This window comes from Lithobates pipiens, unplaced genomic scaffold, assembly GCF_037356315.1.
Source record: "Lithobates pipiens isolate NorthernLeopardFrog02 unplaced genomic scaffold, aLitPip1_a1.2 Scaffold_25, whole genome shotgun sequence".
In the NCBI taxonomy this organism is placed as follows: domain Eukaryota; kingdom Metazoa; phylum Chordata; class Amphibia; order Anura; family Ranidae; genus Lithobates; species Lithobates pipiens.
Genome location: NW_027507787.1, coordinates 203956664 through 203980077, shown reverse-complemented (window position 1 = coordinate 203980077; position 23414 = coordinate 203956664). Strand labels below are relative to the sequence as shown.

The window sequence follows — 23414 nt, the reverse complement described above, 5'->3', positions numbered from 1 at the left end:
CCGTCTTTGGGCAGACTATCTCCCCAAAGACCAAAGCGAAGAGTCTCGGGGTTATTTTAGACGCACAAATGTCAATGGATGCGCAAATAGGATCTGTAGTCAGTCGATCTCACCATCTGCTGCGCATGCTTCGCAGACTCATCCCTTTTATCCCAAAGAATGACAAAGCAGTGGTAGTTGGAACAATCATTAATTCACGACTGGACTACGCAAACTCGCTTTACATAGGATTACCACAATATCAACTTGCGCGATTACAACTGATCCAAAACACGGCGGCAAGGCTGATAACAGGAAAAAAACCCTGGGAATCCATTTCTCCTTCACTGAGGAGCTTACATTGGCTAACCGTAAAAAATCGGATCAGGTTCAAGACCCTTTGCCTCACCCACAAATGCGTGCATAGAGAAGCTCCGCAATACCTAATGGAGAAAATAAATCATTACACACCAAACCGCAGTCTTCGATCAGCCAACAAAAACCTCCTCCTCGTGCCCAAAGCCCGGTATAAATCCAAGGGTGATCGGAGATTCGCTGTCCAAGGGCCTCGGCTATGGAATGCTCTACCAATCAACATCCGCCTGGAAGAAAATCACCTGGCTTTTAGGAAAAAACTCAAGACCTTCCTCTTTTAGCAGATGATCAAAGCTCGCCACAGCGCCTAGAGGCGATTCAGTTCGCATTGTGCGCTATATAAGTATTTCATTCATTCATTCATTCATAACTATAACAACATGACGTTCCCCCATAACCTAAACTTAACAAGACCCTCTCATTACCAATACTCAACATGACCCACCATTATAAATACTTTACATGACCCTTCCCCCATAGCCTATACTGAACATAACCTCACCATTGGCAAAACTGAACATGAACTCCCATTACCTATATTAAAAATGGCTTCCCATTTCCAATACCGAACATGACCCCCCCCATTACCAATACTGAATATGACCCCCATCCCCATCAGCTATACTGAACATGACTGTACTTACCCATACTAAACTGAACCCCATTACCAATATTAAACATGACTCCCCCATTAGCAATACTGAACATGACTCCTGTTATTAATACTGAACATGGCTCCCCATTGAACCCCACTTCCAATACCGAACATGATCCCCCATTACCTACACTGAACATGACCCCCTATTACTACCTATACTGAACTCAAACATTACCAATACTGAACATGACCCCCCCCCCATAACCAATACTGAACACAACCCCACATTACCAATACTGGACACTAGGCACATAGAAAACTGAAGGCCAGCCCCCCCAGAGGCTATAAACCCTCAAACACCAATGCTGCTTAGTTATACTAATCAGTTCAAAGAGAGAATAGTATTTTTTTTTTACAATGAGCACAACATTTTTATTTTCTCTAGCATCAAGCAACCTAGGGACAACTAAAAGGATTTCAAATGGAGGGTCGGGTACACCAACACAGGTAAACCAGCCCAACAAGAAAATACAAAACAATATAGAACCAAGGGAATTAAACAGTTACTTTCACAACCTGGTTACTAAAATACCATCTGCAGAAGCAGACACACCATCTGTGGAAAACCTAAAAAATATATGAACAAAAGAGCGGGTTGCAACTTTACAGATTTGAAACATAGAGCCTTGATGGGGAACAGGCCAAGAAGTACTCACTTCCCTAGTGGAGTAGACTTTAAAGAAAAAAGGAGAAATTTTCATAGACCTACAAAACAACCATTTGAATCCACTAGAAACAGTGGATCTGTTAGCCTGAAATGCTCTTTTAAGACCTTCAGGAATGGCAAAAAGGGAATCCAACTGCCTAAACGAGGAAGTCACCGAAAGGTAAACCCTGAGAACCAGCATTACCTTGAGGCAATAGAGAGAAATCTCATTGGGGTGCACCAGTGTTGGACACAGGGAGGATAACACAATATCTTCATTAGGGTGAAAAGCGGTGACCGCTTCAAGACCCGCTTCCTGATTGGCTGGGAAGAGGATCAGTGCTACAATAGCGAATATAAATTTCCTATTGTAACACACCTGGGTGGGCTTAGTTCGCATTCTCTGTGCCCGAGGCCACCTTATTTTGAAGCTTATTAGAGCCTTTGGCTCTAAGCAGGTGCTTTGAAAAAAAACACTCCCCCCCATTGGAATCCATGCATCCGGTGTCCTGCTAAGGGCCGGATGCATGGAGAGGGGGGCGGTGCCCATGCGCCCTTAATGGACGGGCCGCCCCTGCACTTTGTTCTTTATAATAATGCAGTTCAAATACAGTCTGTTTACATATACGAGTTTATTGTTTTGCACTCTTTGTATGGAAAATATTGCACACTTATTATTACCTGGTATTTTATAATCAATTAATTAGGAATTAGATAAAGGTTGTTGTATGATCAACTAACAGCATATTAGCATTAAGGCTGGGTTCACACTGCTGCGGGGGGAGATCCGGATGTGATTCGCACAGCAAATCACATCCGATCTCCGTAGCGCTGCGAGTTCAGCCATACAGATAGTATGGCTGAATTCGCAGCGCTCCCGCAGCAAACTCGCACGGGACCCTTTTTTTGGTCCGCAACAGAATCGGATCGCATGGGGGTTCACACCATGCGATCCGATTCCTGTGCGAGTCGGCAGATCGCACTGCGATATGCGGACGGATCTGGGGGTGTCATTAACATAACATTGACACTCCCAGCCGTCCGCATAGGGCAGTGTGAACTGCCGGCGGGAGGTGTGCGATGCGGGAAAACGCTGCGGATTCGCGGCGTTCCCGCATCGCAGCGGTATGAACCCAGCCTAATGGTTGGATTGTGTAAATTGAATTGAGATATAACTTATAGTATGGAAGCACTATTTTGCACGGATACAATTTGGTAATATTTGTTTTTTTAGGTCGTGGACTTAATATCACTTAATAGCTATTAGTTTAGGATTTATGCGTAACAGATTAGGGAATCAGATCACATTTTGCTATTTAGAGCGTGCCACACCATTTGAATATACCAATAAAAGATTTACCTCAATAGTTTGAGTCGAGGCCTAACAGGAGGAGCTATGTAAGTAACCCCTCAGATGGAAGTATGCAGGTTTTTTTCTAACTGGTCACTGCTATGCACATAGTGCAAGGTGGATGGCATAAAGATATATGCTGATGCATATTAATTATAGTATATTATTATGGGGAAAATTAATAGAATAGATGAGAAGTCAAGGGGGAGTCAAAAAGAGGGGGGTAAGGGGGGTAGTTTGGGAATGGGGGGGAAATAAAAGGGAAATGAAGGGAAATGGGGAGGTGCAGCCATACTTACAACTACCCACCACCCCCATTAAATAAGAAGATTAGAAGACCAACCTGAAGAATGTGTATATAAAAAATTGGTTTAGATGTAATATAGATGATGAAAAATTACATATAAAATTAGGTATTGTGATGTAGAAATAATAGCAATAATGATATGAAATTTAAAACAACTCTAAAATTATTACTTATAGAAGGACATATGGTTAGTGTGGTGCATAGGTATAAAAGGATAAACGTTAATGATTAAAGGATAGTAGCCAGTTCTATGCATTCATTGATACTCCCTGGTGAGAGGGCATCTAAAGTGTAGCTCCAATAGGTCTCTCTCGCACATAGCTTTTTTAAAACATTCGGCCATCGAGAGATATCTAGGGATCTGTTCTATGACCCACACCTTTAGTAGACCAGTAGTAGATCTGTGGTGGGTCATAGCAAAGTGTCTAGGGATTGCTGTGTGGATCTGTCCCACCCTCAATGAGCCTTCTATGTTCTCCAAAATGCTGTCTTAGGGCCCGAATTGTTCGGCCAACATAAACTAGGCCACATGGGCAAGTGAGGCCATACACAACGTAATCAGACGAGCAGCTATAGAATATCTTTAAAGGATAAGTAGTTCCTTTGGTACAGAAGGATTTTTGGCCATGCTCTATGAATTCGCAAGTCTTGCAGAGTTTTTTCCGACACATCCCTGTTATGGGTACTGAAGAAAGGACCGAGGTAGTTTTATTTTTGCTGGGAGCGATTTGTTTTTGAGATTAGGCGCCCTGCGGTATGTGACTCTCGGGTGTGGATGAAGGAAAGTTTTTAGGTGAGGGTCTTGCTGAAGAATGTTCCAGTGTTTGGACAATTTTTGTCAATTTTTTTATACTTGGAATGAAAAGTAGTGATGAACCTACTCAAACAATTTCTATAGGGAAATCTTTTCCTCCATGTCTCCCTTAATCAGACCAGTAACATCAGGAGAGGCCTGTATAAGACATGCCAAAGGCTCTATGACCAGGGCAAAAAGCAGGGGAGACAAATACCCCTGCCTAGTGCCCCGTAAAAAAGTCTGAAACTAGGAGATTGAAAGCCATTCATCCTAACCGATGCCCCCGAAGCAATGTATAACAACCGGACCCACTTACAAAAACCAGAGCCGAGCCCGAATTTATCAAGAATGGCCCACAAATATGTATATATAACAACTTTCAAGGAAAGTATTTGCTGTGTCCATCAAAAAGAACCCTGGAGGTGGAGGCATCTGCATAATGGGTCATATTTCCTCCATATTTCTAGAAACATTACTAGCTAATTCTGGAATTAAAGCAGAACTTCAACCAAAAGGAGAAATTCCGCTTGTTTGCATCCCTCTCCTCTTAAATAATTGGCACTTTTTTTGGGGGGGGGGGGGGGGGGAGATACCTGGTTTTGACAGGTTCCCACTTCAACTTCAGATCGGATCACAGGTCCCAGAAGACCATTCACAAAGCACAGCTTGCGCATTGAAAAATTGGCTCAGGTGAGGACAGTGCTGGACCCATGGACCCTTTTTTTGAGGGGAGACTGGAGCTCCTCTTTAAGTTTGCATTTATGATTACGGCTGCAGTAATATTAGTCACAATGAGTAACTATCTATGGTCACTGTCCTAAGCTCTAAAGAGCAGGGCCCTCCGATTCCTCCCGTATTGAATTGTATTGCAACTGTTCTGTCTAACGTCATGTTGTAAAGCGCTATGCAAACAGTTAGTGCTATATAAACCCGTTATAATAATAATTACCTGGGGAAATGAATGACTAGCACTGGAACCCTAGGATTATCCTTTTAGTTTCTATGCAATAATGTTATACTGGTGCTTTAACAGTGTGTCTGGATTCTGGGCTGGCAGCTTCTACATACCAAACGATTTTTTTCCACAGTTTTCTTGATTTGCTATGCAACTGAATAGATCTAAGACATTCACATTACAGGTTAACAGTCCAGATAACAATTTCAATCCAATTTAAGATCAAATGGAAGAAACATTTTAAGGAGGCCAGACCTCATGCCCATTATCAGGGATTATGGATGGGAAACAGTGTAAACAGCTGGGTTGGATTAAAAGATAAAATATATGTGGTATTTTAACCAAATAAAGCACTGGATTCATCAACAGCTGGTTGAATCAGTCTCTAAGACAGGGGTCTCAAACTGGCAGCCCTCTAGCTGTTGCGAAACTACAAGTCCCATCATGCCTCTGCCTGTGGGAATCATGCTTGTAACTGTCAGCCCTGCAATGCCTCATACGACTTGTAGTTTCGCAAAAGCTGGAGGGCCCCCAGTTTGAGACCCCTGCTCTAAACCCTGATGAAGGAGGTGAACTCTGGAATAAAATTATCTGGATTAATAACCTATGCTGTGGCGCTTTAAACTCAGATCCATTTAATATTTGAGATTACGGGTGTGGTAATATGGGCCCCAATAGGCAAGAGGGGTGATGGATTCCTATAGTTCAGCGCCCTCTATAGTTGCCATCCTCATGCTGAACATCCTTGGACACACATGTGGCTTTTAGCCAACTCTCGGTTAAGCCTCCATAAACAGTTATGCACTTCTCTTTGACAATGTGTAGTTAGAGAAGCAGCTCAGACTCCTCCAGCAGTGAGCTCTGTTCTTTCTCTACACATCGGTGACATTGGATAATAATGTGGAAATGATTTGAGATTCGCACCATGATCTACTGCTCACATTCCTCTCTAGTTACACTTTACACAAGACCAGATCTAAGGGCTCCGTAATCTTGCGGTAATTGTTAAACACCTTGAAATCTCTCACAAATAGGTCTCCAGAGACGTGACGCGCTAAGGCGGGATTAGCGACATTCCCTCCGGCCTCTGTATGAACTCTGGACGCACTTTCACCTGAACTTTGAAAACTTTCCCCGAAGACAGAGGTGCTGATGTGGTCAGAGGTGCCTCAGACACATTTATAGGGGCTGCGATAGAACCGCCAGAGAGGAAGAAATACTTTGTGCAACGCACAGTCTAAAACAGTGTATGCTAAGATAATGGGGGGATGGAGAAAAAAAACCCCATAAACATTGATTTTCAAGGTCGCTAATGTTATTTAAACTATCATCAACCTCTCACCTGCCTAATTCAAGTCATAAAATAATAGCAAACATTTGATTGTCTGGGTGATGTATAGTCAGGAAATATGCACATTTTCGATTGGACAATATTGAATATCTATTATTTATCTACACAAGGTATAAAAGTGATACTTCTTTTTCTATCAGTTATCTACATAATATATAGCAGTAATACTTCTCTGCTTTCCTCCGGCTCTCCTCGGCCTCCAGTTTCAGAGCAGCCATTGCAGATTGCAATGTCTGGTTCTTCTTCTGCACAGCAGATATCTTTTCTCTGAGTGTCACAGTCTCCTCTTCTTTCTGTGACAAGCTGAAAACATTGCAAACAAGTTAGTAGGACAGAAAACCAAACACACAGGTTAGGTAATTCTCTATGTTCGGCCCCAGGGACATTCTTATTGAAGCTCCAGCAATTACTGAGAACTCACCACCAACAGTGTCAAAGGTACCCAGACCAGTGTCACCATCTACTGTGTCAGATGTACCGGAACCACCAACAGTGACAGATGATGTACCCAGACCAGTGTAACCATGAACAGTCTCAATTGTAGATGGCCCAGTGGCACTACAAACAGTGTCAGATGTCCCAAGACCAATCTCAACATCCGCAGTGTCAGATGTACCCCAACCAGGTTGACCATCAACAGTGTCATAAGTACTGGTGATACAACCAAGAGTTTGTAGGCCAGGGTCACCACCAGCCGTTTGCAGGCCAATGTTATGGAAGTTTTTTTTGAAGGCCAGTGTTACCACCACAAGTTTGTAGACCGATGTTCTGGAAGGCTGGTGTCACTGCCGGCAGTTTATAGGTTGGTGGCACTACCAGCAATTTTTAGGCTGGTGTCACCAGCACAGATGGTCCAGTTTTAAGGTCTCTGAAGTCATCAAAAATTCCCCAGAACCCTCTCTGATTTCCCAGGAGGAGCTCCACATATGCCCAACAATAAATACTATTGGACTGGACATTCCTATATTACTGGCAACCTTATAAAGGTATAGATACTGCCGAATGGTAAAGTACTGCTTGGATAACACACCTCTAAGAATCACCATACACTTTACAGCTAACTATACAATCTATGCACAATTAACTTCAGATTTACCCAAACTATGTAACAAGAGCATCTACCTAAAATCTCTATATATATTTTTTAATCCAACCAAGTCAGTTCAGGTACTAAATTGTTATTGGTAGATCTAAAGTAGAATGAACAATACGATTGAAATGTGTGTGGTGAGCCTAATGTGCTTTTCTGCTTACGGACAGAAAAGCCAAGCCATTAATTTGTGGTTGAGTCAGACTGTGGCAATTTTGATTTAAGGTGTCATTAAACCCACAACATTTAAAGAAAACTATCAATAAATGGTGTATGATATGCTATTCATACTCACTTAATCACTATGGAATTTGCTTTCTGTATTCTGCAAAAAAACTGGTTGATCCTGCCGTTTCTTATTTTCCCTTTTCTATCCATGTCACCACTGCAAATGGGGATTTAGCAAAGCTGTGGTGACAGCTCTGCACATGCTCAGTTTTCAGTGCATTTCTACCCTGAGCATTTCCTCCCTATCACATCTGAGCAGCCCATGTGACTATAGAGTTACACATGTGGGTGTATACACCATGGTAATTGACAGCGCACTCCCTCCCTCCTCCTCCATGCCCATTATTTACTTAAGGACAGGCCTATTTTTTAAACTTGTTGTTTACAAGTTAAAATTAGTTTTTGTTTTTTGCTAGAAAATTACTTAGAACCCCCCCCAACATTATATATATTTTTTCAGACACCCTAGAATAAAATGGCGGTTGCTGCAATACTTTATGTCCCACCATATTTGCTCAGCAGTCTTACAAGCGCATTTGTTTTACAAAAGAAAATACACTTTTTTTAATTAAAAAATAAGACAACAGTAAAGTTAGCCCAAATTTTTTCTACATTGTTACGTCGAGTAAGTTGATACCCAACATGCCATACTTTAAAATTGCGCTTGCGCGTGGAATGGCGCCAACTCTGACCCTTAAAAATCTCCATAAGCTACGTTTAAAAATTTCTACAGGTTACCAGTTTTGAGTTACAGAAGAGGTCTTGTGCTAGAATTATTGCTCTCGCTCTAATGATCGTGGAAATATCTCACATGTGTTGTTTGAACACTGTTTTCATATGCAGGCGTGACTTACGTATGCTTTCGCTTCTGCGCGCAAGCTTGGCTGGACGGGGCACTTTACATTTTTTTTCTTATTTATTTAACTTTTTACACTGTATTAAAAAAAAAAAATTGGGGTCACTTTTATTCCTATTACAAGGAATGTAAACATCCCTTGTAATAGAAAAAATGCATGACAGGACCTCTTTAATGTGAGATCTGGGGTCAAAAAGACCTCAGATCTCACATTTACACTTAAAAGCAATAGAAATAAATCTTCCTCGTAAGACCATTGGGTGAAGTGACATTTGACGTCGCTTCCGTCATCCAATGGTATGGAGCCAAGTGGAGGCCATCATTCCCTCATTCGGCTTCATGTCTCAGAGGGGAGAGGATAGGATCGGCTCCGCCACTACCGTCGGCTCCAGTAAGCGGCAGAAACCACCGGGGAGCGACAGGAGGGGCATCTCTCCTGCCGCCGATAAAAGGGATCTCACCACAGAGACCACTTTTATCTGAAAGTGGACCGTCCGCTGTTTAAGAAGATACCAGGGTTTTGCCAGCTATCTGCTGCCATAACAACGGCTATTTCCACAAAATGTATGAAGATTTGATTTCAAATATATATACCGTATTTATCGATGTATAAGATGCCCTGGCGTATAACACACACCCCAATTTAAGACGGAAGTAAAGTGTAAATTTTTTGTGTGCCCATCTGCGGCCAGTTCTGTGCCCATCTGCGGCCTGTTCTGTACCCATCTGTGGCTTGTTCTGCACTCATCTGCCCCCTCAATGCAGCTCAACATATCTCATACGAAATCACTGAGCCCTCATCTGTTTCCTCGGCTCTCAGTCGGCAGCCACATACACAGTCCTGCCTCCGCCATTGTGATAGAGAGAACACTGGTCCAATGCCAGTGGCGGAGGCGAAGCGCGACTGTTTATGTGACGTGTGAGCCAAGTGGAGAGGAGATGACGGTTCGGTGATTTCCGGTGGCACTCGCCCCCCTCCTTTCCCTGCGAGGTACCCTGTTGGCGTATAACACGCACCTGCGATTTTCCCCCTATTTTCGGGGGAAAAAAAGTGCATGTTATACGCCGATAAATATGGTATTTACATGACAATTTAACACAGTTTATTGATATTATTTATTTTTACTCTGAATCCCAAAGGCTGTTTTTTACTTTATTTTGAACATGTGACCAGCAGCAGAGGACTAGAAGCTCCTTCTGCCACTGTTTCCCTGCAGACAGGCTGGGAAAGAGCTGGGTCATGTGACAGCTGTATATCAATTAGGAAAAAAGGTACTTAGAGGGGTTTAAAAAAAAAATTATAATAATAATTACAGTGCCATCATCCACATACAGAAAGACAAGGGACAATGTAAAATTAAAAGTGTGTTTAGCATCAATTTAACTGTTAATAGACCTTGACACAACACTGAGAAGAACCATCATCTGGCTGACCAGAAGGAAGGTTTCTGCCGGGTGACCTGGCACGGCCGTCCATGTACTTCTACTAATTATAATTGGTGTTGTTCTTCTGGTTTATACTGTTTAGCTTTAGGAACACTCCGTTCACGTGTTTGACCAAACTGATTTTCTGTTCTGTGTATGCTGGAAAATGTATATAAAGAATTTGAAAGGAAGGTTTCTGCAACATCAGGTAATCTGCAGAGAGGTATGCGTCTTTTTTTTATTTTATTTTTTGTAATTATCTTCCCAGGCATAGTCAGATTAGCACCAGTTGCGGTGTTGCATCATATTCTACGTCACAGCTTCTTGCAGAATTTCCGTCCCAGAAATAATTGGCCACAGAACACGCCTGGATGGTACCTGAATCACTGACACATCTGTCTGTGGTTTCTGGAGAGCAATGTTTCCCGATCGGGCTCTCATACCTGCGCTAGGTCACAGCGAGGGGTTAAATCCCCCCCAGCGCTGGAGGTCCCTTCCTGAACTTCAGCGCAAGTTATGTAAACACGTGGAAACAGATTTATGAGCAAGAAGAGGCCTGGATGTCAGAAGCAGTTTATGATATGTTCCATAATAAATTAGTCATAAATGAACACAGGTGACTGAGGAATTCACCGCCTTTAATGTTTGAATGCAGCGTTGAAGAAAAACCTATTATTAGGGTCTTAAAAGGGTAATACAAGAATATCAACTACAAATTGTCAAAATGTTGCAAGTGTTTGAGGCCGCGCAAGGCTCCCCTGACCGACGGTGCTAAACCCCCCTGAGGGCAGAGCTACGGCTGAGGAAACCGCCTCTCATATGATTAAAGCCGCAGCGGATGTGATGTCATAATAACAACAGGTTAGGGACTGAAAATATAGCCATGTTTTCCCTAAAGAGCTTACAATCTAATTAATGATGTAACACAAATTCAATTAAAATAAATAAAAACTCATGCAAGCTACGAGCAACATCTTCATAAAGCAGAACGATTCTAGAACATGAAAACCTATTTGTCAGGAAAAAAAACAAGTGAAGCTAGTTTCAGAGGAGCGCACAGCTTTTCTTTGGCTATTACAATGGCTCTCAGGTTCTTTATATTTACATGGGCATGGATTGCACTGAAGCATCACCTACAGCTTGTGACACACTTCACACTATTTTCTTACAATCTGAACTACTAATAAGTGGAGCAGTCAGTTACTTTACAGGTCTGCATGAATAAATCCCTGACATGTCACAATATACAGCAACAGTCTCATTTTTCAGAAAAGCTTTTCATTAAAAAGCTGTCCTTCAGCTCCAGTCATTGACTTTGCCTAAATTGAGTTGATGTCATCAGTCTGCTGCTGGCAGAAGGAAGCATTTCCTCAGTCTCCCCCCCCCCCCCCCCCCCCAGTGATCAGACTGCAACATAGCAAGGCACAATATCAGAGGCTGCAGCAGGGGCTGATTTGATTCAGACATTTGTGAACACAGCCAAAGACCGAATAGTCACTGGGATTTATATGACTCTGTCATTTCGGAACAGGAATCTCAGTCCTTCTATCTGAAAAGGGGGATGTCACTCCTATGTAATATCATTTATCTCTGGTGAGCTGTGATATAACTCCTGTATAACTTATATCTGGAGAGCAATGATGTCACTCACGTAGAATATATCATATATCTGGAGAGTGGTGATGTCACTCCTGTATAATATAACGTGTAAATAGAGAGCGATTATGTCATTCCTGTAAAATATAACAAACATATCTGGACAGCAGTAATATCATTCCTGTATATTTTTTTTTTTTTAAATACAGAGAGGTGATATAATTCTTGCATATCTTAACATATCTGGAGAGCAGTGATCTCACTCTTGTATAATATAACATATCTGGAGATCGGTGATGTCCCTCCTGCATACAATATCTTACAGTATATTTGGAGAGTGAAGATGTCCTATATAATATAGCTTATATCTGGAGAGCAGTGATGTCACTCCTGTATAAAATAGTTTATATTTAGAGAGCAGTGACATCACTCATGTATAATATAACTTATATCTAGAGAGTGATGATGTCACTGCTGCATAATATAATGTAAATCTGGAGAGCGGTGATGTCACTCCTGTATAATATAACTAATATCTAGAGAGCGATGATGTCACTCCTTTATAATATCATTTAAATCCGGAGAGCGGTGATGTCACTCCTGTATAAAATAATTTATATTTATAAAACAGTGATGTCACTCCTGTATAATATAATGTATATCTAGAGAACGGTGATGTCACTCCTGCATAATATAATGTAAATAAGGAGAGCGGTGATGTCACTCCTGTATAATATAGCTAATATCTAGAGAGCGATGATGTCACTCCTTTATAATATAATTTAAATCTGGAGAGCGGGAATGTCACTCCTTTATAATATAATTTAAACTCGGAGAGTGGAGATGTCACTCCTCTTTAATATAACTTATATCTAGAAAGCGGTGATGTCATTCCTGCATAATATAACGTAAATCTGGGGAGCGGTGACGTCATCCTGTATAACATACTTTAAATCCGGAGAGCGGTGATGTCACTCCTGTATAGGGCAGCACAGTGGTGTAGTGGATAGCATTCTCGCCTGGCAGTAAGAAGGGTTGCTGGTTTGAATCCCAACCACAACACTACCTGCCTGGAGTTTGCATGTTCTCTCTGTGCCTGTGTAGGTTTCCTCCGGGTGCTCCAGTTTCCTCCTGCACTCCAAAGACATGCTGGTAGGTTAATTGGATCCTGTCTAAATTGTCCTTAGTATGTATGAATGTTTATTAGGGACCTTAGATTGTAAGCTCCTTGAGGGTAGGGACTGATGTGAATGTGCAATGTATATGTAAAGCACTGCATAAATTGACAGCACTATATAAGTACCTAAAATAAAATATAACTAATATCTGGAGAGCAGTGATGTCACTCCTGTATAATATAATTTAAATCCGGAGAGCGGTGATGTCACTCCTGCATAATATAACGTAAATCTGGAGAGCAGTGATGTCATCTTGTATAACAAACTTTAAATCCGGAGAGCGGTGATGTCACTCCTGTATAATATAACTAATATCTGGAGAGTGGTGATGTCACTCCTGTATAATATAATTTAAATCCGGAGAGCGGTGATATCCTCCTGTATAAAAAAAAAAATTACTTTTGAAGAGCAGTGATGTCACTTTTGTATATTTTAAAGATTTGGAGAGCAGTAATCTCACTCTTCTACGGTATATTATAACATATCTGGAAAGAAGTGATGTCACTCTTCTACGGTATATTATAACATATCTGGAAAGAAGTGATGTCACTCTTGTACGGTATATTATAACATATCTGGAAAGAAGTGATGTCATTCTTGTACGGTATATTATAACATATCTGGAAAGAAGTGATGTCATTCTTGTACGGTATATTATAACATATCTGGAAAGAAGTGATGCCATTCTTGTACGGTATATTATAACATATCTGGAAAGAAGTGATGTCATTCTTGTACGGTATATTATAACATATCTGCAAAGAAGTGATGTCACTCTTGTACGGTATATTATAACATATCTGGAAAGAAGTGATGTCACTCTTGTAAAACACAATTGTGAATTTGTAAAGGATAAATGTCCACATACAAGCCTGTACAGAATGGCTCATCTCCATTCTATATCCTGTACAGGATATAGACAGTAATCCACCTGAGGCTGTGGATGGACTTGTTAGCACTCTGGATAATGTTTTTACAACCATCATTGGAGGTGTTAAGATGTCTCCCAGCAGGGGGTGTGGCTCACAATTAGTCATCAGCCTGCGGCAGGGTCAGAGGTTAAACTGTGAATAGCGGTGTGTGTTATATCAGCAGGGAACAGGTTAACGTTAGACAAGCCTCTCCTCCAATGTACTTCCAGGATTAGTTCCTACTTTTCTTTGCAGCTCATACAGATCAAAGTCCATAGTGGGCCCCCTCTGGCTGGGCCTGAATGGGACAGCGGGGTATTCAGTAAAGCCATCTCGGCACTCCTTTCATGCACCGCGTCTCAGCCTGGCTTCTATGTCTGCACTATACACTTCCAGGGGCCCCGCCATCCAACAAAAGATCAAAAGATTTTATTTCAGATTTCTCCAGATTGCTTTTTACCCTAATGTGTCAAGAGGAGAAATAAGGAGCATCTGCAGGGGTGTCCCCGCCTTTGGCAACTACTCAGAGCTGGGAGAAGTACCGGTAAATGGGAAATATTCCCAAGAGGTGTATGTCCAAATAGTACATGCACACTGTGTTTGGGGCATATGTTTGTACGGGTGGCTTTATGCAACCCCTGGGCCCATACCCTATAGCGGGGAGCAATGTAACTGATAAGAGGGCAGCACAGGGAGAGAGTACAGGAAGTTATGAAGCTCACAAGATTTGTGGCAGGATCAACAGGTATTTTTTGCACTTATCAAACAGATATAACAAAACACTTTTAATGGTATATTTAGAAGCCCAAAAAGGGGGCAAATAAGAGATTTGTCTCTATGTTACCGCAAAACATAGCAGGGGAAAAGCCTGTATCTGGAAGGATGCTGAATAAAACTCATTTATAAAAGTAAACAGTAGCAGTACAACCTGTCTTCTCTAATACTGGTATGCCATTCGGCGGGGAGCCATATCCTAGGTTCCTGTGGCATTTGTATGTCATGAGGAGGTGAGACATCTCCTGGCGTTCTGGACACCTGTGGTTTTAATATGTCATTGGAGGGGTAAGACCTCATCCGATAGTCCTAGGCGCCTGTGGAATTGGTATGTCATTTGGGGGTGAGATGTGTTCCGTTATTCATGGACACCAATGTTGCTGGTATATCATTTGGAGGTAAGACATATCCTGGTTGTCCTAGGCACCTGTGCTATTGTTATATAATTTGGGGGTAAAATGTATCCTGGTTGTCCTGGGCACCTGTGTTATTGGTATGTCATTTGGGAGTGAGATGTTTCAGTTAGTCCTGGGCACCTGTGTTATTGGTATGTCATTTGGAGGTGTGATGTATCCTGGTTGGCATGGGCACATGTGGCATTGGTATGTCATTTGGAGGTGAAAAGTATCCTGGTAGTCTTGGGCACCCTTGATATTGTAATGTAATTTGGGGGAGAGATGTATTCTGGCAATCCTGGGCACCCATGATATTAATATGTCATTTGGGGGATGCTATATCCTGTTAGTCCTGGGTACTTCTAGCATTGGCATGTCATTTGGGCATGAGATATATCCTGGTAGCTCTGGGTACCCATGGTATTATTACGTCATTTGATATGTGATATGTTATGTAATATGATGTCCGCCGAGGCCTCCACTCCCTCCTCTATCCCTCTGGATGCGGGGGGTGGGTGGATGCTTGACGCACGTCGACACCACGCCCCACGCGCCTGATGTGTGATGTCTATTGATGCCGCACGTGGATGTGATTTAATCCATCAGAGATCTATATGAGGAGAGGGTTTGAGTGCCTTTGCTGTGTGACGCTTTGTGTACGGGCATTGACGCCCCCCCCCCCTCCTGAATATGCAGAGCGTTGGTGGCACACCGCCGCCATATAGGTTTGCACCTGGGTGGAGCACATACCATTTTCACCTCATACCCCAACACACTGGATGGTCCACATGCTTGTCCCAGTTCAAGGTAATAACTTGTTATAGGTTCACTTTTTGGTTCCATTGGCTATACACTATTCTCATATCTTTGACCTGTTGTTGTGGGCTCTATTTTCTAGTGTTTTCACCCCCCAACCGGCTCTTGACACCATCATCTACCCCTCTTGAATTGAATTCCTCAATGTGCCTTGTGCAGCTCTATTTACAAATATTTACTTGGGGATCACATTATCACTGATGATGTCTTTTGCACTCCTTCTGCCTTAATGGGGCAGTGGATTTGCGGCCTCAGCTCCCTGGAGATGTTTGCTATCTGGGGTACCCCAGCCATCCATTACCACCCTTTTACATATCCAACTTTTTGTAGGTAAGAGTGTTTGGAAAATATTTCCACTTCCCAACATATTGCTACTGCTCCTGATGAGTGGATATCTCCAAGAAATGCATAGAGCCCCAGCCTTATGCTACACCATCGCAATCACGTGATTTTGAGATCGATACTTATGGATTTTATCGTCATCGTTAACTCAATTATGTTGATGATGAATTGCAATGACGTTTTATGAAACTACTATTATTATACTGGGAATCATGTTGTCATTATGGACAATAAATTGTGAAGACAATATTCTTTCTTACCATGTTATTTTATTATTCTATGTATAAATTGTTTCAAATCCATTAACATGTGATTGCCAATTCAATACTTTTGGCTGTGCTTCATTTAAAGTCCCAACAAACCTTCTCTTTTTGTTTTATTCAGGGGTTGAGACGTATCTTGGTAGTCCTGGGCACCCATGGTATTTGAATATCACTGTCTTGGGCACCTGTGGCCTGATCTTTTGTAAGCAATCGGCTGCAGCTTCTGATTATTGTAATCTGACAGCGCTGGGTACTGCTGTAAGAAGACAATATTCGGGGGGGATGGGATTCCTCCATCCCCCTTTGCTTGTGTAGATAGAGGAATCCATTTCTTTTTTTTCTTTCTATGGCCAATAGCTTCCAACTGTCCCTGATTTTGAGGAACTGTCCCTGATTAGGAGCAATGTCCCTCTTTCCTCCACATTTGTCCCTCATTTTGGTCTGATCTATTTAGCTGTATATAAAATGCCCTTTTTCACTTTCAAAAAGTGTTTCCTAGTGCTAAACCTTTCATCCAATTTCTAAAATTGCTGCATTTTTCAATTTTAAAAACTGATATGAAGGAATATTAGTGGTAAAAAAAAGCACTTGTGGATTGACTTAAACTTTTTTTATGTCCCCTTTAAGGGGTGTGCAAGGGCGTGTCCTATACCTACATGCGTTTTCTAGTAGGTGTCCCTCATTCCCATCTCATACTGTTGGGAGGTATGTTAGGTGTTGCTGTTCCTAAATATATGATTAATTATTGGAAAGAGCAATGGAACCTGATGGGACATAGGTTCCTGATTGCAGTGAAGATCTAAAGAACCTGGCGGAAGGTAGGAATCATTATTCATGAACATAAGACGGAAGGTAAGCTCTACAGAGCCTGGAATGGGCAGGTGTTGCAGTTTCTGGGTTTTGCGGCTGCAGATACTTCACATTAGTCTGTACATATTTTTCTCTCAGGTATGTAAAACTTACGTTAGGAGTAACAACGACATTATAGATTAAGAGCACAATACAGCAGACTGGGTGTATTGTACACAGGGCGACGCTCTATAAATCTTGAGATCATTGGTTCAGACAACTGTGAGAGAAAAGTAACAGGTTCACTTTCATGTTGCCTTCTCCATTCATTTTTCCTTTTCTCCCCCACTGCTGAGATTATGGTAAGGAGGCCCATGCTTTCCATGTCCTAGCTGTAGAAACAAGGCTATGCTGTGTCTCTGTGACCACACCATAGCTAACTGGAGACCTCAGTAAACTGACCCGTACAGCATCGAGTAAAAATGTAATCTCTCCAGCAGGACACAAAATAAACATAAAAATATATACACTGGAAAGCCATGCCACGTGATTACTTGACTTAATTGTTTTTAATTCATAAGACATCGCATGTCTACATCGTTATTCTCTGCTATGCAAGTACTGGGAACAATTTTTTGATTAATTTGTATTGCTTATATGTCCGCTTCTTTTCCTAATATCCTGCCATTTGTGTTTTTTACTAGAATTTGTTTCATATACTCTACACCTACCCCTGATGAAGGAGTTTACAATTTCTCCGAAACGCGTAGGGTACCGAGTGTTTGGGTCCACCTTATTTTGTATGGGTGCTCAACTCTGTATCATAGACATTGTTTTCTTATTTTGAATTGCTTTGTGTTATACCTTTCTTACTTTCTTTGTGATTATGTGTACACATATTTTATATAAATAAAAATATAGTTTTGTACTTTACTATATGGTTGTACGTGCCTCTAAAGTCCACCAATAGGGATTTCCTTATTTTTTGCATTAAAAATATATACTGTAAATTTTGTGTCAACAAGAAAGACAAGCTCCCTTCACCACCATCATGAACAGGTGGCGTCTCTCAGAGGTCCTAAAAGATCCCCCAGATGTCGGATCATTGTCCTCTGTCCTGATCTATTCCTGTCAGATTGGGAAATGCCAATAATTTGTATGGCCTCCAGCAGGCATTCGTAGATACAGTTTGTTGGATGGTCTTCTGGGGAGATTTATGCAATCATCCCTTTTAAAAAAAATTAGATCACAATTTCACTCAGCGATGTATTAAAGATTATAAAAGCGGTATCAAACCCAAAACCAAAAATGTAATATACCCTTTCAGCTCGGGCCAATTCTGGCATTTCTCTCTTTTCTTTTTGTATTTAAAATGTTTTATACATTTTTTCAAAAATCTACCTTTACCTTTTTTGTAAATTACTTTTATTGCTACTATTACAAGGGATGATAAAAAAAAAAACATCTCTTGTAATAGCATGGGCCATGATGGGTCCTCTTTGTGGTGAGATTGGGGGTCTAAAACCAAATGTCCAAATCCAAATCTTTCCTCTGGCCTCCAATACTAATAATAATATAATCAGACTGATCTGTGTCTGATCGGCTGCTTCTCTGGCCAATGGCCAGGTAAACAAACAACCAAAACAAGAAGTGACAAAAACCGTGACGCCTCCGGTTTCTGACGTGACAGTGTGGGAGTAAAAACATCCGTTCCTCTCACTGTGTGCCCAGAGCTGGATGCCGCCGGCAACATCCTTACCGGGCTCCCCGATCGCACAGGAGAGCTCGGTAAAGGTGGCAATGCAGGGGGGAACCCCCTTCTGCTACCTTTCAGAAGTAACTCAGTGGCTGGGGGATGCTTATAAATGTACGACGGACAGGAAGTGGATATTTTACAAATAAAGCTGCATACACACGATCGGATTTTCCAATGGGAAATGTTTGATGACAGGCTGTTGGTGGAAAATCTGACCGTGTTTACGCTCCATTGGACAATTGTTGTCGGATTTTCCGCAGACAAATGTTGGATAGCAGGTTTTAAAATTTTCTGCAAACAAATGTCTGTTGTCGGATTTTACGAGCGTGTGTACACAAGTCCGTCGGACAAAAGTTCAAAGTACAAACACGCATGCTCGGAAGCAAGGACAAGCTGGAAGCGGTCGGTCTTGTAAACTAGCGTTCGTAATGGAGAATTAACATTGGTGACGAGGCAAATTATGAAATCTCGACATGCAGTGCACAATTCTCTTCTTCTTTATGGGATAATAATGAAGCTGCTTTGCTGGTGATACTGATGGAATTATTGCAAACAAATTTTCACAGACTTTTTTTTTCTAGTGATATCAAGAATATTATTATTATGCTTTTATTTTTTTATTTTTTTGGGGCAAGTTACCATAACACCATTATCCCGTAGTTTTTAAAGTGGAGGTCCACCCTAAAATGGACCTCCGCTCATCGGAATCCCCCCCCCCCGGCGCCACAATCGGCACCTTTCAGGGGGGAGGGGGGTGCAGTTACCTGGATAATCCAGGTAACTGCACCCACTTCCGGGCTAGCTCTCTGCGGAACGGGCGTAGGTTACGCCCCCGTTCCGCAAGCGCCCGCCCCCTTCAGCAAGTGCCCCGCTGCCTGCTGGGAAACACACAGCTCCCAGAGGCAGCGGGGACCGTCCTGATTGCGCCGCGCGGCTCGCGCATGCGCAGTAGGGAACCGGGAAATGAAGCCGAAAGGCTCCATTTCCTGATTCCCATACCCAAGATGGCGGCGGGACCCGGCAGCCGAGCGAGCGATCGGCTTCGGGTGCCGACATCGCGGGCGCGCTGGACAGGTAAGTGTCACTATTTAAAAGTCAGCAGATGCAGTATTTGTAGCTGCTGGCTTTTAAAAAAAAAAAAAAAAACGCGGAGTCCCGGTGGACTCCCGCTTTAAGATCAAAGATACAACTAGGTTGGTGTCCCTTGTCAATTTATGGATTTTTTTAACCGCTTCCCGACCGGTGCACATTGATGTACGTCAGCAGAATGGCACAGGCAGGCAAACTGGCGTACAGGTACGTCCATTTAAAATTGCCCCCTGCCATGGCGTGCATACCGCCGGCGGTGCATGCGTGCCAGTCGGGACCCCTTTGAGTCTGACCGCGGGTCCCGCAGACTCGATCACCGTGGGGATACCCGCGATCGTCTCACGGGGGAGGGAGAACGAGGAGATGCTGAAGTAAACAGCACCCCCCCGTTCTGCCTAGCAACAAGTGACACTGATCTCTGCTCCCTGTGATTGGAGCAGAGATCAGTGTTCTGTAAATCACAGCCACACCCCCAACAGTTATAAACACGCCCCTAGGACACACTTAACCCCTACACTGCCACCTCCTGATTAACCCCTTCACTGCCAGTGTCATTTACACAGGAATCAGTGCATTTGTATAGCACTGATTGCTGTAAAAAATGTCCCAAAAATGTGTCAAAAATGTCCGATGTGTCCGCCAAAATGTCGCAGTCACAATAAAAAAAAAAATAACTAAAAAAAGAAATCGCTGATCGCCGCCATTACTAGTAAAAAATAAAATATTATTAATAAAAATGCCATAAAACGATCCCCTATTTTGTAAACGCTATAACTTTTGCACCAACCAATCAATAATTGCTTATTGTAATTTTTTTTAACCAAAAATATGTAGAAGAATACGTATCGGCATAAACTGAGGAAAAAAAACATTTTTTTTATATATTTTATGGGGATATTTATTATAGCAAAAAGTAAATATATAATGCGTTTTTTTTTTCAAAATTGTTGCTTTTTTTGTTTATGGCACAAAAAAACCTGCAAAGGTGATCAAATACCACGAAAAGAAAGCTCTATTTGTGGGGGGAAAAAAAGGACGCCAATTTTGTTTGGGAGGCACGTCGCTCAACAGCGCGACGCAGTGCCGAATCGCAAAAATTGCTATGGTCTTAAGCCAGCAAAATGGTCCGGGGCTTAAGTGGTTAAATGTAACTGCCTACTCCAAAACTGTAATTTGAAGTAAAACACATAGCCAAGTATTATTCTACACAATTTTTTTTATTGTGCATTAAAAAAAGAAAACAAATAAAATTAGACATGCTATCTGCCAATAGAACATAACCAAAAAGTGCATTCTATGCATCCATAAATATATATCATAAATCAATATTATTCAACCAAAAAATAAGGTAAAAGCCTCATGCATGTGTCCTGCTTCTTAATATAGAGGGTCAACAATGCCAAGAGTTGGTGAATGCAGGGATCCGTCATGCGGAGAGAATTCCGAAAATCATCCGGATTATTCTCCTGGAGCTCCCGCAGCAAAGGCATATGACATAATTGGTCACGATTAATAAAGAATTCAATTTTTGGACCAAGAAATCCTCCTCCTCCTGTTCCTGGACTGGACTTGGGTCAAAGCAATAACTCCATGGACAATAATAAATAACATGTTATCTCCTCCGATTCTGCAACCTGTCTGGTTGACGAACAGCCATTCAAAAACAAACTGAAAAGCACAAAATGAATCAACACTCACCAAACTTCTACTAACATGAAATTAGCAGAAGGAGCCCAAATGGTAGCACTAAAGAGCTGAAAAAACATAGTACGTCACTATGTTCATGTTTGTTGGCTGACAATTCCTTGCCGCTTGTATGCAAGACAAAATCCAGGCACACGCCTTCGGACAAAAGTCAGAGGTTTTGTCTGTGGAAAATCTGATCGCGTGTACGAGGCTTAACTTTTAAATGTGGTGGCTGCATTTTTTTTTTTAAAGGCTTTTCTTCCTTTATTTTCACCTGGTGATCTGGGGAGCAACACATGTCACAGTGTCTCCACTATGGATGGAGGAGTAATAGAGACACTCTTGAACAGCAGCATTGTCAATTTAGAGAGAAGACTAGCAGATTTAGAACAACTGGGCTAATGCATGTTCCGAAAGTCGCCCAATTCAGCAGGAACCAGCTGACTTTCAGTCCAGTTGTACTCTATGTTCAACAGCAGCTGGCTGGTCCAACAACTGGCTTCTGTAAAATGGTCATGCTAGGGAACCAGCATTTTAGTACAGCTGCAACACTTATCTATGTATTCTGTCGGGGGCAGGGAAATCTTCCTCTGTCAGAATACAATAGCGCAGCTGGGGAGATCACTGCATCAGCAGTTAGTTTTTTTCCCCCTTTCCTCGTCTGAACGAGAAAAAACTGTGTATACCCCACTTAACGAATTAAATGGAACTCCAGCCAATCCTATTTAGGCAGTTATAGCACCTGTTTTTTTTCTTTTGGGATAAAGGTTTTACATAAAGGAATAAACGTTGACTATTGTAAGCAGCTGTGTCAGTGGTAAATGGTTTGTCTAAACCCTCTAACTGGACATCTTGGACTGTTGAAAATGAACACACTTTCTAGCAGGATCAACAGGTAAAAATAAAGGAGAAAGCCTACAAAAAAGGGAAAATGAATGCATACACCACATCTAAGAAATAGTAAACTCCAATAAATTTTTTTTTTGTTTTTAGATTTAAAAGAGACGTATGGGATTTAGGCCCCTTTAACACTTGTACAACCTAAAAGTCACACGACTTTGACTCAACTTGAATGCCTGTGTAACCTTGAGGTCTATGGACCTCAAGTCGCATTAAAGTTGGACCTAAGTAGTGCAGGGACTACTTTAAAGTCATTGCGACTTGAAGTCGCACAGGTATGAACAGTACTCATTGCAAATAATGGGGTACGGCTCGTCATGCAACTTTGCAGTCCCAAGTTACATAGTTAGTCAGGTTGAAAAAAGACAAGTCCATCCAGTTCAACCACAAAAAAAAAAATATAATATAATAAAAAATAAATAAAAAATAATAATATCATACAATCCCATATGTCCAATTCTATACCCACAGTTGATCCAGAGGAAGGCAAAAAACTCCAGCAGAGCATGATCCAATTTGCTAAATCCTTCCCGATCCGCCGAAAGGCAATTGGAATTTCCCCGGATCAACTTTACCTATAAATGTTAGTGCCCAGTTATATTATGTACACTTAGGAAATAATCCAGGCCCTTCTTAAAGCAATCAACTGAGCTGGCCAGAACCACCTCTGCAGGGAGTCTATTCCACATTTTCACAGCTCTTATGCGGCGTACACACGATCGGAATTCTCGTCGGAAAAAGCTCTGATGGTTTTCCCGATGGAATTCCGACAGAATTGGGCTCAAGCTGTCTTGCCTACACACGGTCACATCAAATTCCGATCATTTCTAACGCGGTGACATACAACACATACGACGTGACTAGAAAAGGGAAGTTCAATAGCCAGTAGCCAATAGCTTCTG

At 41.9% G+C, this 23414-nt stretch overlaps 1 protein-coding gene across 1 annotated transcript in view; it reads right to left on the bottom strand.

The window, feature by feature from the left end:
* LOC143930833 (uncharacterized) overlaps nucleotides 1-23414 on the bottom strand; it is a 156025-nt gene that overhangs the window by 109551 nt on the left and 23060 nt on the right. The window contains exon 6 of the mRNA XM_077455452.1: nucleotides 6587-6721. Coding sequence (XP_077311578.1) covers nucleotides 6587-6721 — 135 coding nt within the window. The remainder of the gene's footprint in view (nucleotides 1-6586; nucleotides 6722-23414) is intronic.